General features: G+C 59.5%; 6 protein-coding genes across 6 annotated transcripts; 3 read left to right on the top strand and 3 right to left on the bottom strand.

The window, feature by feature from the left end:
• Nucleotides 1-230: 230 nt before the first annotated feature.
• ISF_08246 (ATPase, AAA-type, core) lies at nucleotides 231-2,675 on the bottom strand (the record flags this gene model as incomplete). Its single annotated transcript, XM_018851849.1, has 1 exon — nucleotides 231-2,675. One exon carries the CDS (start codon nucleotides 2,673-2,675, stop codon nucleotides 231-233), a length of 2,445 nt encoding a protein of 814 aa, XP_018700931.1.
• A 1,157-nt stretch (nucleotides 2,676-3,832) lies between these two features.
• On the top strand, nucleotides 3,833-4,417 carry ISF_08247 (acetyltransferase; the record flags this gene model as incomplete). Its single annotated transcript, XM_018851850.1, has 1 exon — nucleotides 3,833-4,417. One exon carries the CDS (start codon nucleotides 3,833-3,835, stop codon nucleotides 4,415-4,417), a length of 585 nt encoding a protein of 194 aa, XP_018700932.1.
• Nucleotides 4,418-4,607: 190 nt separating this feature from the next.
• Nucleotides 4,608-6,441, bottom strand: ISF_08248 (Zn(2)-C6 fungal-type DNA-binding domain protein; the record flags this gene model as incomplete). The annotated part of the gene is made up of 3 exons (XM_018851851.1): nucleotides 4,608-5,503; nucleotides 5,562-6,175; nucleotides 6,281-6,441. 3 exons carry the CDS (start codon nucleotides 6,439-6,441, stop codon nucleotides 4,608-4,610), a joined length of 1,671 nt encoding a protein of 556 aa, XP_018700933.1.
• A 2,075-nt stretch (nucleotides 6,442-8,516) lies between these two features.
• Nucleotides 8,517-10,259, top strand: ISF_08249 (hypothetical protein; the record flags this gene model as incomplete). The annotated part of the gene is made up of 1 exon (XM_018851852.1): nucleotides 8,517-10,259. One exon carries the CDS (start codon nucleotides 8,517-8,519, stop codon nucleotides 10,257-10,259), a length of 1,743 nt encoding a protein of 580 aa, XP_018700934.1.
• Nucleotides 10,260-10,598: 339 nt separating this feature from the next.
• ISF_08250 (Zn(2)-C6 fungal-type DNA-binding domain protein) lies at nucleotides 10,599-12,758 on the bottom strand (the record flags this gene model as incomplete). The annotated part of the gene is made up of 1 exon (XM_018851853.1): nucleotides 10,599-12,758. One exon carries the CDS (start codon nucleotides 12,756-12,758, stop codon nucleotides 10,599-10,601), a length of 2,160 nt encoding a protein of 719 aa, XP_018700935.1.
• Nucleotides 12,759-13,545: 787 nt separating this feature from the next.
• ISF_08251 (hypothetical protein) lies at nucleotides 13,546-14,304 on the top strand (the record flags this gene model as incomplete). The annotated part of the gene is made up of 1 exon (XM_018851854.1): nucleotides 13,546-14,304. The coding sequence occupies one exon, from the start codon at nucleotides 13,546-13,548 to the stop codon at nucleotides 14,302-14,304; it is 759 nt and encodes a 252-aa protein (XP_018700936.1).
• Nucleotides 14,305-15,052: the final 748 nt, after the last annotated feature.

Here is a 15,052-nt window from a genome sequence, read left to right on the forward strand (position 1 = left end):
AATGTTATGACGAGCATGTAAACTTTTAATCAATTAGAGCAAATGTATCCGTGGTGTTTAACGCCAAATAGATCCCAACGCCCTTTAACCAATCCAATCTTGACGCCCATGTTCTTTATCGTGATGCCCGTGTTCTTCATCCCGATTCCTGTTATTTTTTATCCTGGTTCACGTTTTCTTGAACCGGATTCACGTCGTCTCCAACTCGAACCGGCCAGCGCGGCCATCACTCAATCGTACAGAGCCTGGTCGACCTCGGCGCTCTTGGTCGCGCAGGGGTTCGTCACGCGGATGCCGCTCTCCAACCTGTCGAGCGTCATCGCGTAGCCCTTGTGGTCGCACCACGTGCGCACCATCTTGACCGCATTCTTGATCTCGCGACCGTTGAGCTGCCAGAGGCTAATCTCGTCGACATCCGAGTCGCTCAGCGTCGGAACTGCGCCGTCCTTCTCCTGCTGTTGCTGCTCATCTTGCTCCGGCCCACCAGAAACCTCCTTGCCTTTGCCCTCGCGGACCGCCGGTAGGCTCTGGGGCGCCAGGCGGGAGAGGAAGTTGCGCCAGACCTGGCGGCGCGCGTCGCGCGGCAGCGTGGCGAAGAGCAGGTGGAGGCTGACGCGGCTGCGAAAGGCCGGGTCGATGGTGCGGTAGAGGTTGGTTGTGAGGAAGAGGATGCCGCGAAAGTACTCGAGTTCGCGGAGGAAGATGGAGACGAGCTCGTTGCGGTGGATGTTGTTGGGGTCGCGCTCAGCCATGAAGACGTCGGCCTCGTCGAGGAGCACGACGGCGTTCCACTCGGCGGCCATGGTGAGGCATCGCTTGAGGCGCGTGCCGAGCTCGCCCGCGTGCGTGCCCAGATCTTCGGCCTGCAGGTAGACGAGAGGACGGTGGGTGCGGTCAGCCACGGCTTCGGCCATGAGCGTCTTGCCGGTGCCGGGAGGGCCAGAGAGCAGGATAACGAGGCCCTGGCCCTTGCCGACGATGACGTCCTCGATGGGGGCGAGAGTGCGCTTTGGTATGCTGTCGGTGGTTTCCTCATTGGCGGTCGAGCTCGAGTCGCTGGGCGGCGCGGGTGCGGGCTTTGGGGTGGTGGTAGAGGTGGTGGTGGGAGGGTTGGCGAAGCTGTGGTGCTGGACAAAGGACAGAATGAGGTCCTTTTGCTGCTCATCATAGACAAGATGCGAGTATGCCGTATCGTTCCACACGAGCGGTTCAATGTCCTCAATGTAGAACTCGACCCAGAGCTTCGTCTTGAGGGCGTAGCCGCCAACGAGGCCGTAGAGGAATGGTAGGTCATCCTTGCGGCGCAACATCATGTCCTTGTTGCGCTGGCACTGGGACTCGGTGATGTGCTTTCGGAGCGTACGCTTCTCGGGGCGGTTGTCATCGGAATCGCTGTCGTAGGATGTGTCCGAATTTCCATCATCAAATGGGTTGATGGATTCGGCGTCGGAGTCGGAGTCAGAATCGTCCCATGCGCCGATGCCCCAGTCATCGAGGTCGTCTTCATCTTCGTTTCGACGCCTGGAGGACTTGCGTTTGGTGCGGTGCAAGTCGTCGTCTTGGTACTTTTGGTAGCCAGAGACATCTACGAGGATGCGACCCTCGACGTTGTGCTTGCTGAGCGTCTTGCTGTCCTGCCAGTACAGGGCAACGTTGTTGTAGCAGCGGTACTGCAGGCCCTGCAGGTCGAGCATCATCTTGCCGCGGTTTTCCAAGCGCTCGTAGACGGTGGCGATGTCGGCGTGGTGGGCGATGGGGTAGTGGCGCAGCTGCTTGATGGGCTTGTTGCCGGAGAAACTGCTGAGACGCAGGATCTTGCTGGCCCAGACGAACGAGTCGCCGTTGAAGCGGAGGACCTTGACGCCGATTTGAAGAAACGAGTCGCCGCCCGAGGTGGTAACGTAGTCGGCTTTCGTGACTTTGCAGAGAAACTCCGACTCCAGGTCGGTGCTGTAGACGGTGGTACCGCGAGGGAAGAGGGTCCAGAGGGTGGCGAAGGAAATGAGGCCAGAGCCGCCGAGGTTGTCGAGCTTGGTGTGCATTTCCTTGAGGACGGAGTCCATTGCATCGACGAACAGCTTAAGGTACGGGGCGAGGATGTCATCCCTGCCGAGACCATTGTACAGCTGCTTGATGTCATCCTGGCAGAAGAAGAGTTCGTGGAAGGGGGCCTTGAACGTGCAGCTCTCCGTCTCACTGATGTGGTGGTCCTGCTTCTTTAGGATCGGGGCGAGGGCGGAGACGACGGCGAGGTTCTGGACCTGGATGCTGTGGAATTTGAGGGGCAGGCGGCCGGAGATGCATTGCTTCTCGTGGTCCTTGACCTTGAAGACTTTGATGGCGACACGGCCGTGCTCGCGGGCTGTGGCCTTGGAGATTTGCTTGGGCGGGTAGTCGACCCAGTTGTAGTTCCAGGTGGACGAGTCGGGGCCCTCGTACATGATCTTGCTGACGGGGTCACCGCCAACCTCTTCCTCGGTGGACGAGTCCTCCACGGCGTCCTTGTCGGCGTTGCCGAAGAGCTTGCATCGCCACTTCCAGATAAACTCGGAGACGGGGCCGTCCTTGGCAAAGGCGCCTGAGAGTCTGGAGAAACGACCTGGGGTTGAGGCGTCCGAGTCGCTGGACATGGCGCTGGGGGCCCTGCGACGGGCTGTTTGCCTTGTGCGAGCCATGTTGTGCGTGGCGGGAGGTGGGAGGGGGATGGGAGCTGATGGTATCAGGTAAATCCGCGGCATTCGACTGTGAAGAAAAAGACAAACCGACGACAATTGCTGTGGATGCAAAGACGAACAGAATGTTGTAGTCTGTCGTATGCAGCCGTGCGGGGGAGGCAAAGATATATGCCGTTCAGCTCTCAGGCAGCACCAAACGCAGCCACCACCGCGTCGGGTGCGCCTTGTTGCCCGTTTGCGAACTGGACGCACATCTGGCGGGGATGCATTGTTTTACGTTTCGCGTCGCAGTCACGCCGGACGGCGGCCGATCCCATGCAAGCCTCTTTGGCGCTGGCACCGCCTGCCTGTAGGTAGGTGAATTGGATTGGATTGGATGGCTGGTGAGTGACTCAGCTGAAGCGCGCCTTGTTGCCTAGATTTAGTGGGACGATTTGGGGAGAGGATGAAGCCGTCATGTTGACCTTGATGGGCGGACAATAATTATAATCTGGAAGTATAATCCGTATGTTTGCTGCCTTGGTGATTTGTGATGAATGGGCGATGATTGTTGTTGATGGTGGACAAAGCTTCGACTTGTTTGGAGACGGCTCGATGCTAAGGGGTCACGGCTCCAGACTGACTAAGCGCACATTGTTTGCAACTGCTTCGGTATTATTGCCCTGTTTTAATTTCAATTTCAATTTCAAATTATTTCAAATTTTCCATTTTATTTCGAGGCTTCTCTCCTTTTTTCTTTCTTCTAATACCACTGTCATTGAGCGAGAGGGGCAGTAGAGTCGTGAAACCCATGCGAGCTACGCCTAGCACTGGCAAGGCAGGGGTAATCTGTTCTGTGGTCTAGAAAGACACCAGTAGTCTTAGATTAGGTTTAATGATTTTCCCAGAATTTACTAATTTTTAATAGGCTTGGTCAATACACGACACGTGCCGCTTCACGTACAATAGTCTGACTGTAGTTGCGCTCTATACTCGTTGTAAGCTTCCATATCCAGCACATCCAGCCGCCCGATTTCGCTCCAACATGATCCAGTGAGTCACGAAACAATCCATCAAACTAAAAAGAAAGTCTATTTAAGAAGACGTCCCAAGCTGGAAAACTACAGCAGAAGCAAACAAACAGACATCCTTTCACGTCATCATCATCATCCCGCACCATGGCGGACTCTACCCCCACAAAGCCAAAGTCTGTTCTCGCCGAGCGCTACCAAGTGCCCTCTGAGCAACTCACCGACGGCGAGGTGACCCTTCGCCGGTGGCACCTCCCCGACGCGCCCGCCCTCCTCGCCGCCGCCTCCGCCTCCCTGCCCGAGCTCCAACGCTGGATGCCCTGGGCCGCCCACGGCTACACGCTCGACGACGCGACCAGCTTCCTGCGCGTCGCCGTCGCCGACTGGGACGCGGGCCGCGGCTACAACTACGCCGTCGTCGTGGACGGCCGCGTGCTCGGGTCCTTTGGGCTCATGGAGCCTGCGAGCGGCGCGGTGGGCGTGGGCATGGGGTACTGGCTCGCGACGGAGGCGACGGGCCGAGGGCTGGCGACGAGGGCGGCGGGGATGCTGACGCGGGCCGCGTTTGAGTGCGGCGCGGAGCTGGTGCAGATCTGGCACCGGGTGGAGAACGCAAGGAGCCGCGCGATACCGGAGAGGTTGGAGTATCGGTTCGTCGGCGAGCGCGAGGACCTGCAGATCTCGGAGCGTGGAGCAATGGGCCTCTGGCAAAAGGATAAGCCAGAGGCGTAGGTACGGTGTAGGGAAGATGGATGAGGTTGAACATTGGTTACAATATGAATTCTAGAGGAGCATCAGCCAGCTCTTGGGATCTTAAAACATGAGGACAGTACATACCGCCATCTCTTTATATAGCGACTATTATATATATACGACCAGGCACCAAGCCTCTTCGTGGGTCAAATTTACTCTTGCAACACCTCTACCAAGTTATCTCCTCCTGCAAGTCCTCCCATTCCGTGCCCGGCCCGTTTGGCCGACGACTAAAGTAGACCGTCGCGCGGCCCTGCGCCGGCTCCGCACAAATGTCCACGGCGTGCACGCGCACGCTCTCCGGCACATCCACCAGCTCACCGTCCCTAAGGCTCTCCAGGTCAAACGCGAGGCCCTCCTCCTCCATCTGGATCACACGCTCGGCGATGCGCGCGTTGACAGCGGCCTCCCACGCGCCCTCAAAGTCGGGCCCCGCGCGCAGCGCCCGCACCGCGCGCCGCCGCGTCACCGGACATCGGCACTTGGTCGCCGTGAGGTACAGCGGTTGTATGACGGCCATATCGAGCTGGAAGCTGCCTGTGCCGCCGGTGGCATGGCTCGGGATGAGCTGCTGCTGCCGCGCGCGGATGTCCGCTGCGAGATCCACTACGGCGACAAAGTCGGCGGCGTGCGCGTCGTAGGCCGCCGTCTCCTCGCGCGCGAGGCAGCCGCTCATGACGATGACGCAGGTTAGGTACTTAATGCGCAGCAAGCTGACCTGCTCGGGCAGCATCTTGTCCAGCTTGCTGCCGCTGCCGGCTGTGAGATAGTGCATGCGGAAGCCGGCGAGGCTATGCTGGATGTCGCGCGCGCGAGCAGCGACAGCGTCGGGTACGGCCTGCTGCGGAGGGTCTTCGTAGCGGTAATCGTCGGCGACGGTGCGGATGAAGGTCCACACGCGGTTGGTGAGACCGGCCAGGGCGTTGTCGGCTTCTTGGTAGACGGAGTCGAAGACAAATATGCGCGAGGCTACACGGGACGGATCGAGCGCAGGAGGGCGGATACCGAGGAAGATGGCGGCTTGGAGATCGAGACGGGCGAATGCGGTTGTGATGGCCTCATCGACTGCAAGACGTTAGCTCCGCGTTTACTGCCCATGCTAATGTGATGATGGTGATCTGACCAGTATGTAGATTTGAATTAACCACTTGTAGTCCGTGTTCAAGGTGTGTCAAAGCGGTGGCTGGTTCTCGTATTCGCAACTCGAAGCAGATGCACAGCAGGGTGCAGAGAAGAGCTGTGTTGATGGAACGCTTGTCGTCGTGGCGAAAGACGTGGCGCATGGCCTCGAGGGCTTTCCCGTAGTGTCGGAGGGCAAACTCATTTTCCCGAGAGGCGTTCTGCGGCGGCGACTGCGCAGCCACGGACGATGTCGTTGCCAGTCCGGCGTCGCAGCCGGCATCGCCGGACGTACTAAGCGCCGTAAAGGCGACGACGGCGTGGCACAGGGCCACCTCCTCGTGGACTGCCTGGAGGATGAGGCGACGCCAGGCCGGGGTGCCGACGTGGCCGACGATGCTATAGACGAGCTCGTGGCGGAAGAGGTCGAGGTGCGCGACCTCGCGGGGCGTCAACCAGCCGGTCTGGGTCGGGCGGAAGTGGGTGAGGGTGAGGGGCGCGGTGAAGGTGAGGCCGCCGTCCTTGTTGGCGGGTTCGGCGACGCCGTCACACCGGCGGCCGGACTTGATGCAGTTGTTGCAGACTGGGGATGTTTCGTCGCAGCGAATCTTGCGGACTCTTGGGAGTTGTTAGTGCTTCCGCAGGAGGACAATGCACACCAGCGGGGTAGTTGCTGGGATATATGTCTTGTGTTATTCGTTTCTGGCGAAAGGTTACACTGACTTGCACGTCTTGCATCCCAGCTTCGTCTTGGAGTATCGCTTTTTCGTGACAGCGGCGGCTATGGTGTTTGGGCTCGAGAGGGTGATGGGCGGCTTGGGGGATTTTGGCTTGGCGCGGCTCCCGCGCCGCGATCCGTCGGCGGCGGCCGGTTTACTGCTCATGTTGCTGTTTGTCTGGTTGCGTTGTACTTGCCCATGTGTCGAAGGCGTTTATAAATCAGCGAGAGCAACAGATGAGACGATCGATCGATGATATACACTGCCCAAGTGAGACATCAAGCCAAAGACAGCCGAGAGGGCGAGAGAGCGCCACTTTAAGGACAGGACGAGCCCACTTTGCTTGCGTGAGGCTGAAGTGCTGAACCTGGTGATTTAATGGGGGGTGGTATTTCCAAGAGTTGTTACCGTCCATCCATCCCTCTTATGGGCTGGAGATTTTCTTATTGTCCGCGCGCCCCCGTATCCCCGCCCTTTCCCGCCCATCGTCAACTTGAGATGCTGCCGGCAGGCAAATCAATAGAGTCGCATTATGCCCACCGCGTCCAGTGGATGGAGGGACGGCTCTTGCTGCCGAGAAACTTGTGGCAGAGGCGGGGGGGAACAAGGGCGACAGGGACAGCCTAGCGATGCGCCTCGACCGGGATTTACGGGGTTCGCGAGGTCGTGACACCCTGTCACAGGCTGCCAGTGATAAGTCTCGCTTCAAGGTTGTTTCGATGAAATGGTTGGTCCCCTGATTATTAGAATTATTATTAGCACTCTTTTGCGTACGCCCCTTTCCCCCGCTCGTCCCGCCTTCTTTCGACGCCATGGTGCCCAAGTGGCTGCCAACATAGCTGTCTTATCCTGTTTCTTATTTCTCGACTTTTCTAGGCGAAAATTCGTGGCGTTCCGCTCAAGCCGGATATGGTTATTGTCCTGAAGAGTCATGAACCGCTGTTGTGTTTGCCTGCCGAGGAATCTTCTTTCGTCGTGCAGCGAGCCGGCTCTGTGGTGCGATGACGCGGATGACTAGCCTCATTTCTTTGTTTGCTTTTTAATAAAGCTTCCCGTTCATCTTTTGACCGAGTTACGCTAACGAATCGCCTGGTCCCATCCTTTCCCAGGCATGGTGTGCGTCCGTCTCACTGCGTGCATCTCAGCCCCAGGACCGACGCCGGCGCATCAGCTACGAGGAGCGAGCGTGGTAGGGCTGTCCTTTTCCAGTATTTCGTAAGTATCCGTACGGACGGAGTACAGAATATTCGTACAGTGTGTATTCCTGCGCACGGGGTTGTCCAGAGCGAGCCCTGACAGGGGGGTGGAAGCGAAGCCATGTTCAGCTTTCAAAGCACAGACTCGCCAAGCGCGGTTTTATTTCCGCTCCTTTTCTGGGCAATTCCGCTCTTCACGATGCTAGCGTCGGCCGAGAAGCCATCACTCATCCGCCAGTGTTTTCTGCCTTTTTGTTTGATGCCACAAACATGTGTCTTTAATTTTCTTTCTTGTTTTCGTCTTCTTCAACCTCATCTGCCCTTTCCCTCATCAACTCGAAGCAACAGCAATAACAAGTCGGTCTGCCCCCATGCAGTCGCCCGTGTTACCGCTCCTCCCGGGTGCGGGCGTGCGGGCGCCTGACAGGCCCAGAAGTTAATGATGCCACAGTAAGCAAACTGAGGCAGACGCTGTGCGAAGCTTAAAAAATGAAGAAAGTAAAGACGTGACAGAAATGTCCTTTTCAGACAAACTAGACTCTCTGTGATGCGTCTCGCAGTTTGCCCCTTCTTTCGTCCTCTCGTTCTTGGTTACTGAAGAGCCAAGCCAACAACATTCTTTCACAGCCCCCGTGCGACAACGACGCATCTTTGCTTTCATTTGGTTGCTTCAAGTTGTTTTTTCGTTCGTCTCTGTAGCCTGACAGTCGCTCGCTCTTTGGTTTGCGTCCTTCATGTCCGAAACGCCATTGACTGACATCAGGCACCAGCACACAAATTGCTGCCACTTTGTCTGCATCTACTGATTCACATCAACTTAAGAATCGTCCATTTCACGCAGGCAGCAACCTCTGTCACTAGCATATACAACTATCCTCTCCGCTCATCACCGCCAGCTACAAAGATCCCTTGTTTCTCGCCCACGGTCTTTTCCTCCCCGCTCCTGACATGCTTCTGCCAACATAGCATAACTATCGGCTTCGAACTTCATTCATTGAGAGACGCAACGACAATCTTACAATTTCAAAAATATCCCTCAAAAGCATGTCCTTCTTTGATAAGAATACAGATGGCAATCTGCAACAGAACTATGGAAACTCCGAATCGAGTGGCGGCGTAACTCCCACGCCCAAGAGTCCAACACACGGAATTTCGGCTCACACTGGCCGTCAGACTCCAAGCCTTTATTACTCACGGCCACAGCCCTTTGCCACCGGTCATGTCCACGGAGATGCCGGCTCAGCGCGACAAAGCGTACGTAACATCTGGGACGATGCCAACCGGGCCGGGCCGCAGAACACGACGTCGGCCTCCACCTCTTCGATGCCCCCGCAGATTGTGATTCAAGAATTAACTGGAAACTCCGACTACGGCACCGCGAGTGTGCAGCGTAGGATGACGTCTACGCCTGCCCACGCTCGCGGCGCTGATCCCCAGATGGACATCCAGACCGGCTTTTCAAGGCTACGACTGGTCGATTCGATGTCTGAGCACGCCCCGACGTCGGCAGATGTCCCGACGCGCTCCCATGGAAACCCGTATTCGTACGGTACGCATACAAGTGCCACGCCCGCGATTCTACCAACCATGGAAACAAGGCCGCCACAGAGCCAGTTTTCCATCTGGTCGACCTACGGCAGCCAAACGAACCCCAGCTCCTCCCGCAGTACCGAAATCGAGTTGCTCTCGGACCCGTACGTGTCAGGCTCAGGAGATTTACCGGTGAGAGCTGGTGCAGCAGCACTTCCCCGGCCTCGCCCAAGTTCCGAAGCCAGCTCCAACCTTACGCCGGCTCACATGCCTCCGCCACAGCGGCATTTCTCTACGCAGCTCATCCCTTCCACCATCACCATGCGAATTGGTCAATATAAACCTCCACAGCCCGCCACGCAGCCCGACCACCGCGGCCCGAGCGGTGGTGGCGGCGGCCCCGCGCTCAACCCACCGCAGCAGCCACCCCCGGGGCCTTTCCTCATCCAGCCGCGCAACCAGGGATTCCTCCCCATGCACGCGGTACACTCAAGACAGGATATATCGGTGAGCGCCGGCGGTGGCGGCATGCCGCCGATGGCTCCCCTCGGTATGCCGCTGGCCCCGCCCAGGCAACCGGCGCCGGCGAACCGTTTCTCGGACCGGTACCACGGGATGCACACCGAGTCCAACGCGAGCGCCGAGCACCTGACGTCCGAGCAAAACGCCAGCCTGTGGATCACCAACCTGCCGCCGGACATCACCCACCACGAGCTCCTCGGCCAGATCCGGCGCGTCGGCCGCGTCTGGTGCTGCTTCATCAACGGCCCCGACGGCGTCAAGCACGCCACCGCCGCTGCCAAGATCGTCTTCTTCCAGCCCGCCGCCGCACAGCTGCTCCTCCAGCAGACCAGCCTCGACGGCTTGAGCGTCCGCGGGTGGCGCGCCAAGGTCGCGCCGAACCGCATCAAGACGGGCGCGACGATCCCGCGCGGCGGCGACGACTCGCGCGTCCTGCTGGTCACCGGCCAGGCGCACTTTGTCAACGAGCAGACGCTGACGCGGTACTTTTCGGAGCGCTTCGTGTTTCAGGTGGACGAGGTGCGGGAGCTGGCGCGCGGGGGCGCGGGGCGCGCGGTGGTCGAGTTCCGGTTCGGCAGCTACAGGTGCCAGGCGCAGATGGGCAAGATCTCGCTGGAGAAGGACAGGCCGCTGGGGTTCGAGAAGGCTGAGTTTGGCGAGGACCCGTGCGAGACGGGCGAGACGTGGACGTCGTACTCGATCGCGCTGCAGCGCATCCAAGGCCATGGGCTGTGATGTGGCGAGGTAGCTGCTTGTGATTTACTGTGATTTATCGTGATTTATGATGAGACGTATACAGGACAATTCGTTCTTTGGAGGAAAGATGAATGATTGGAGTTTTTGTTTTGATATTTGGAAATGAATACATTTGGATGGGGATATTTTGGCTCTTGGGACTTGGATCAGGTCCCCAACGCGACGAAGCGTTAAATGAAACTATAGACTACAGAATCTAGCCTTGCATATTAGACATGACTTTTGCCATCATTAATTCATCGATACATGATTCAGCCAGCCCCATGTTTTATCATTGGTGATCGCGACAACAACACCATCTTTCGGTATCCAAAGTGCCTACTCCCCCAAATCACCCCAGTACGCCTTCAAGTCCTCCGCCCGCCAGCTCGTCCCCCAGCCCGACTCGCGTTCAATCCTGGCCAGCAGCGTCAGGATCGCCCTGTGCTCCGCCGGGTTGCTCATGCACCGGCCGGCGATCCACAGCGGCTGCACGCTGTTAGTCCAGGCGCCGTGGTCGTGGTTGGAAATGCTGATGGCGCAGACGCGGCGGGCGTGCCAGAGCACGCTGCGCCGCCGCAGCAGGTGCGCGCCGGAGCCGGCGCGCGGCTGGTTCTGCAGCATCAGGATCGACGCCGTGTGGTACAGCTGGTTGCCGGAGATGGCGGCCGGGTTGGAGAAGAGGATGGTCGGGAAGGGCGAGCGGTGGTCGGAGGAGGGGATGGTCAGCACGGGGAGGAGAGGCTCCGGACGGCCGTCGTGCCACCCGCAGACGTGCTCCCACAGCTCGAGCCAACGCGCGCGGCCTTTTCCTGAGTCGTCGAGCTCGGCGCTTGTGCTCGGCGGCGTGCGGGGCGAGGTCGCGGCCGCGGGCATCAGCAGGTCGATGACCTGGGCGAGGAGGTAGACGGCGTAGTTGGCCCACGAGGCAAAGTCGGTCTGGCGGCGGAAGAGCGCGGCGGCATCCCCGAGGCCACCTCCGCTGCCGTGGCGCCTGACCCAGCGGTTCACGGGGATGAGCGTCTTGACCTCGGAGATGAGGCCGCCGCAGACGGCCATGCGGGCAAAGGTCCAGAAGAGGGCCTGCTCGACGCCGCCGGAGCAGCCGTCGATGCCGACCGCCTCCATGAGGCTCGCGCAGCCGTCCAGGTGGCGCTGCCACGCCTTGGGCGAGCAGCTGAGCATCTCCAGCACGCAGAGCACGACGCACGACGCGATGACGGCAGTGCCGCGCGACGGCAGCCGCGGCAGCAGCGCGTGGATGGCCTCCTGGTACAGCGCCAGGCTCTTGTCCGTCGGCTGGCTGTCGACGAGCTCGGTCTGGCGCGCGGAGAGGGCGAGGATCGCGTAGCGCAGGTGCTCGTGCGATGAAGCCATGGTCGGGATGATGTGCTGGAAGTGCCGCTTATTGTCGAACTTGTCGAGCCACGGCGCAATCTCGTCGAACCAGTTGCGCCACAGCCGGCACTCGACCTCGCTAGACAGGATGGGGGGTTGGGATTGGCTCGGGGACGGCGAGTCGGATGCCGGGAGCGACTTGGGCGGGTCGGGAGCGTCCGATTCGTTGTCGGCGACGGGCGTGTCTTGCCGGCTTGGCGCGGTCGACATGCCTTCCTGGATCAGCCGACTCCGAAGTGTCGAGTGCAGCTCGTGGTACGCGGAGCCAGGCAGGAACACGCCGTCATCGACAGCGACGCCCTCCGGGGTCGGCGGCGGAAGCACTCCGTGGTCGAGAAAATGGGCGACAGATGTTCCAGGGTGCCCGGGCCCGCCGACCGTCGTCGCCCTTGGTATCGATATAGTAGCAGAGGGCTCCGCCTGTGATGTGTAAGCACGCTCGCCGCCCTGACTGAGGTAGATCAGGCTGGCGACGGCGCCGTCAGAGTGCTGCACCGACGCAGGTGACATAGACTGCCCCTGGGAAGCAGGGTATACACCATGGGCGGCGGCGGCGATCTGCGGGGTGGGTATGTCGAGGTTCGATGAGGCGTTCTGGCCCAGCAACAGACTCGAGCTTGGCATAGCATTCGACGGCGTGCCCCTGGCCAACAGAACCGGCGTGCCGAGGGTGTAACTGCTGTCGCTCCTTGCCGTCGTCACCACACCGGGCCGCTCGCACCTGGCCGACGAAGAAGACGACATGTAGAGTTCCCACATCGGCGACGTGGTGTCGTAGTCGCGGATAATCTCCGCCGTGACATCGAGAATCTTAAATTCCCTCGGGAAGTGGCGAGCCGACAGCCGCATCGACGGGTGCGACTCGTCAAGGTGCTGCGCATTCTCGGCGCGAAATGTCACCTTGAGGCCCCATTCGCACGCGTGGCCGCGCCGGAGGCACGCCCCGCACGACGGCCGGCTCTCGTCACACTTGCGCTTCTTGCGCCGGCAGTTGAGGCAGCCCGTTCGGGTTCGGGTGCGCTTGGGTTGAGGTCGTGCCTGGGCGGGGCCGGGGCCGGGCCCGCCGGGACCATCCCCAGCAGCGGCATCGCCCGCAGTCATGTCTCTCTGTCGAGCGAATGGGACCGGGGCGGGCAGGCGGAGGCGCACCGGCCCCTCACCCTTGTTGGCGGGTGGTCTGATCAGTGACCCGTCGTATGCGGTGGTCCTGCGTTGCGAGGTCAAGGTTTGAGAAGGGCAGCTGCAAGCCCAACGCGCGGTTGGTTTGCCCCCCCGCGGATGCAGGGCGGGGGAGGGGGAGAAGAGACAAGGGAAAGGGTTTTGCTGTGCTGCAGAATGTCCTTGCTTGTGCTTTGTCGATGCGCTTTGAATTGCCCAATGGGCAATCTCCGCTCAGAGATGCCGTGCTGGTGGAAGAGGAAGCTTTTGACGCTCCCCAAGAGGCGTTGAAGCAGGCGGATGCCCTATTAGGCAGCTCCAGGCGCAGTATCCATCTCGGGAAACCCCCATCGAAATGAAAGCAAGAAAAGGAAAGGTATGTGCCGATCGAGGAGCGGCCCCCGCCGGGGAAATCCCACTTCCGACCCGTCGGATCAAACCCACCGGAGACGCCTAGAGCCGCGTGGAAATGAACCTCATCAACGACTTGTACGAAAAGGAATCGGACCTGGCCGTGATTGATTTGCTGAAAGCAGGGTATGATGGGGACAATCGTGAGAAATTCGCCAAAATGGCAAGGCCAGTGCGCCTCGAAACAGGTATAAAGATGAGTCGTGATGAGTGAGTTGCAAACACTCAACTACAACTTGCATCAATCTACCAATCTAGATCAATTTATATCTCCATTCCTCATACCTCTTGTTCATCAGCGACTATACACTACACCGCAATGTCTGCTAAACCTACTCTCGTCTTCGTTCACGGCGCGTGGCACCGCCCAGAGACCTGGGACAAGGTCAACGCCGAGGTCGCCGCCAAGGGCTACAAGGGCATCGCCGTCACCCTCCCGTCCACTCTCGGCGACCGCACCACGACCTTTGGCGACGACGTCCGCGCCGCGCAGGATGTGATCCGGCAAGAAACCGACGCCGGGCGCCACGTCGTCCTCGTCGTGCACTCGTACGGCGGGCAGGTCGGCAACAGCGCCGTCCAGGGCTTCTCGCGCCATTCGCCTGGCCGCGATGCGACCGCGCCCGCCCACGTCATTGGACTCGTCATGATCGCAACCGGCTTCACCGTGACGGGCGTGGCATTCCTCGAGGCCATGGGCGGCACCCCGCCCCCCTCGTGGCGGCTCAACGACGGGACGGGCTTCGCGGAGATCGTCGCGGAGCCGCGCGACATGCTCTACCACGACCTGCCGGAGGAGGAGGGCCGGGCGTGGGTGGCGAGGATGACCAAGCAGGCGCAGCTGCCGCTGACGGGCGGCGGCGAGCACGCGTACGCGGGGTGGCGGGAGGTGCCGACGTGGTACCTAAAGACGGTGGAGGACCACGCGCTGCCGGTGCAGCTGCGGGTGGCGCGCGAGGAGGGCGCGGACGTGACGGACAGAGGGCTGCCGACGAGTCACTCGCCGATGCTGAGCCGGCCGAGGGAGGTGGGCGAGTTCATCGACGAGGCTGCACAGTACTTTGTGAGCAAGCAGTAGCAGGCGATGGTCGGGACTGTATCATAGGACGGGTTACTAGTTTCTACTCTGAATGTATTTGTACGTTAGTCAGTTGAGAAGAGTCAAGATCCGTTTCTTCTTCGTGTAAGTCGCGCGTTGGCCAACCGAGCGGCCGTCTTGTCATAGTTCTAGCAGTGCCTTGCTTCCCCGGAACTAATCATCTAGTTTCGATCATATCGCCTGAAAGGGTATCGCGGGAATAGTTTCAACGACGCCGTTCCGACCCCGATAAACTCACCAGCCAGAGGTTGACTAAGTGGCACATTAAAGTAAATCGAGGAGCACTCTTCTAACCATACGAATTAGCACCCGAAACTAAAAGTCCCGCACAAAAATCGTGTTACCTCGCGCCTGGGGCGGCAATCGTCCAATGGTGCGCTTATACCCGAATATGGGATGAACTGCATTGCATACAGAGGCGCGATGCTACCCTGGGGTCTTCCAAAGATGCTCCGGAAGAACGTGGCTTGCGAAAGGCAAAACCTCTGAGAAATGACGTCAACGCCATTTTCATCACGATCACAAGTCGTTACGGTCAGTTGATGGCCAAACCAGCGTCTCAGTGCATCTTTCCTGGCCGCAGAGACCGTGATAGGCCGCCGTAGCTTCGCATCCCAATTCAAGCTCCAGCCTACCCTAGACTGATCAGTCGCCGGTCAGCGCCCTGCTCTGCATTGCCACTTGCAGGACCTGCTTAAGCGAAGGATTTGAAATACGGGATGCACTT

Source organism: Cordyceps fumosorosea (genome assembly GCF_001636725.1).
Source record: "Cordyceps fumosorosea ARSEF 2679 chromosome Unknown scaffold_28, whole genome shotgun sequence".
Taxonomy (NCBI): Eukaryota; Fungi; Ascomycota; class Sordariomycetes; order Hypocreales; family Cordycipitaceae; genus Cordyceps; species Cordyceps fumosorosea.